The sequence below is a fragment of the Empidonax traillii genome, unplaced genomic scaffold (genome assembly GCF_003031625.1).
Source record: "Empidonax traillii isolate 1590-97213 ecotype Southwest subspecies unplaced genomic scaffold, ASM303162v1 scaffold25:size3598162, whole genome shotgun sequence".
In the NCBI taxonomy this organism is placed as follows: Eukaryota; Metazoa; Chordata; class Aves; order Passeriformes; family Tyrannidae; genus Empidonax; species Empidonax traillii.
The window spans coordinates 3000127-3002740 of NW_020955218.1; the positions used below are offsets into that span (position 1 = coordinate 3000127).

At 33.6% G+C, this 2614-nt stretch overlaps 1 protein-coding gene across 12 annotated transcripts in view; it reads right to left on the minus strand.

Moving 5' to 3' along the window:
- Positions 1 to 2614, minus strand: part of ERC1 (ELKS/RAB6-interacting/CAST family member 1) — a 301902-nt gene that overhangs the window by 100939 nt on the left and 198349 nt on the right. For all 12 annotated transcript variants that reach the window (XM_027905936.1, XM_027905963.1, XM_027905952.1 and 9 more), the window contains one exon: positions 916 to 1076. In XM_027905936.1, coding sequence (XP_027761737.1) covers positions 916 to 1076 — 161 coding nt within the window. The remainder of the gene's footprint in view (positions 1 to 915; positions 1077 to 2614) is intronic.

The following is a 2614-nucleotide window of genomic DNA, read 5'->3' on the forward strand; positions in this document are numbered from 1 at the left end:
TAAAAAAAAAAAAAAAAAAAAAAAAAAAAAAAAAAAAAAAAAAAAAAAAAAAAAAAAAAAAAAAAAAAAAAGGAAAGAGACCAGCGTAGAATACTTAAATAAATAAATAATGGCTCACAAAACCACAGTGGAGGAACCACTGCTGGTCCTGCCAATAAAAATGTTCCTTCTCTTCAGGGCTGGCTAAACAACTGAAAGTGTTTCTAATGAACTGCTGGCAGCACTATCCATCATTGCACTAAACGGATTCATGTCTCTCTAAACTAAGGATAACTATCTATAATGCACAGTCAGAAATTAGGAAGTATTTAAGCCTTAGAAGTCTAATTCCTCATTTCTCCCCACCTCCTCAAAGCTCAGTTTTATCCAGGTCTTCTTATGCAAAGATGACGAGAGAATTCTGACTGATAGAGAACTTCAAACTATTTCAGTGTTAATGAACCATTCACATTAGTTTGAAAAATACTTGAGCAGAGCAGATCTCTGAAGTCAGATTTTAACACTACGAACACCTGACGTTATGTTTATCTCTTCCCTCTCTCTTTTTTTTTTTTTTCATTTGCTATACTGACACTTACACCTTACCTTAGAGTAGTTATAGGCTGCTGAAAGCAAGAAGGCACATTCATAAGATATAAAAGAGCTGTTTAAAGAATCTTTGAAGATGCTATTGTGCAAATAATAGTAGTCTACTGTAAACAATCTCAAGGAAGAAATGTTTTTGAGCTCTATGGAAGTGTGACAGTCATGTCAGTAATCCCTGGTCAGAAGTAAAGTCTCAAGACTCAACTGATTTACAGATCAGTCAGACAGAGACATGTTCATGCAGTGGCTGTCTTTAGAACACCAGGGATCAGAAGGGAATTCAGAGATATCAATAAAACATGCCTACAAATAATGAAAGAAGACTCTTACTTCATTTCCAGGACTTCTTCCAAATGTTTCCTTCTTTCAGCTCGTAGGTTGGTCAAATGGGTTTCCTTCTCAGCCAAAGACTGTTGTGTAGAGGACAACTTTGCTTTCATTGACTCCAGCTCCTGCTTAACCTTCTCCATGGCCATCATCAGCTCTTCTACCTAAAACATTTTTGGGGCAGACAGGAGGAGAGAAAAACAGTGGAATGTGATCACCTGGAATTTACTAAATGTCTCAACTCAGTTGGGGCACACAGGTTACCAGTGCATGTATGCTGCACAACACTTTTGCAGGCTGGAAGCAACATCTAGCGCTGTGGACAGTATGTCTATACTTGACTGAAGCAACATTACAGCCTGTGAATTAAATTAGTTTCGTCACTGGAAAGTTACTACTACAATAGAAATTTTCAACTCTTCTGTGTTTCTATTTTAGAAAATGTACCCCAAGGATAAAAGGATGGCCTGTACACGTTAAAATTGGCCCACAGAAATGCAAGGTATTAAATGAAACACATTGATAATATAACAAAACAATAAAAACCTTCCATTTTAAATGATGCCTAAAGAGAAACTACATATGTACTTTAAGAACAAAGGTATTGTTTCCAAAACAGGGAGAGGACTGGGTTCCCATGAAGATATGAGTAAGGCTACTTCCCTCAAAATACCACTTGAACAATGCTGATAGGAACATGTTGTGATTTAGCAATAGAAGACATTCAAAGAGTTGCTGATGGCAGAGAAGTACAGCAGAACAACGCTCATATCTCCAGCAAATTATGAAAGATTCAGAATTAACATGATTGTAAAATCTAGGATAGATTTCACCCAGATGAAGAGTACTTTTGTTTTGCACTTGGAACAAGTTCCGTCTCAGTTAAAATTTATGACTAATTAACATGTAAAACCACAATAAATGCTCAAGTCAACTACATGTTGCATTCAAAAACCTCTGGATGTGCTTTTATAATTTTATATATTTCATATAATTTTATAACACCTTACGTTCACTGAGCTCTTCAAAACAGGTTCTCTCTTCCTATCACAACCAAGTGTTCATAAACAGCTTTATAATGTGCTTTTAATGGGAGAAGCTCAGATGCTACCAGTGCACGTAACCAAACATTTGTATAAATTTAGTGTGACAACACAGCACTGCATTGCCTTTACATCCCTGCAAAACCACCAGTTGGAAATGAATTACTGAAATTATATTAAGCTCCATTTCTAACTACATGTTTTTATAAAAAGAGTTAAGGACATCATTTACTACATAAAGGCTGGAGGAGGGAAGGTATGTAACATACTTCAATAAATCCTGTACTCTTAAAGGCAGAACTAAAATGGATAACAAGATTGGTTTTCATCCTCAATCAGCGACAGAGCAAGAAAAATTGCAATTCAGAACTACCAGATTTATAAAAATCTAGCACAGACATTGTGCAGTGTTTACTGCAGAAAGCCTATCTACTTCCACCCAAATGCAGCTGCCAAAAGGATTCTTCTTATGCTCAGCAAACTAAAAAAAAAAAAAAAAAAAAAAAAAAAAAAAAAAAAAAAAAAAAAAAAAAAAAAAAAAAAAAAAAAAAAAAAAAAAAAAAAAAAAAAAAAAAAAAAAAAAAAAAAAAAAAAAAAAAAAAAAAAAAAAAAAAAAAAAAAAAAAAAAAAAAAAAAAAAAAAAAAAAAAAAAAAAAAAA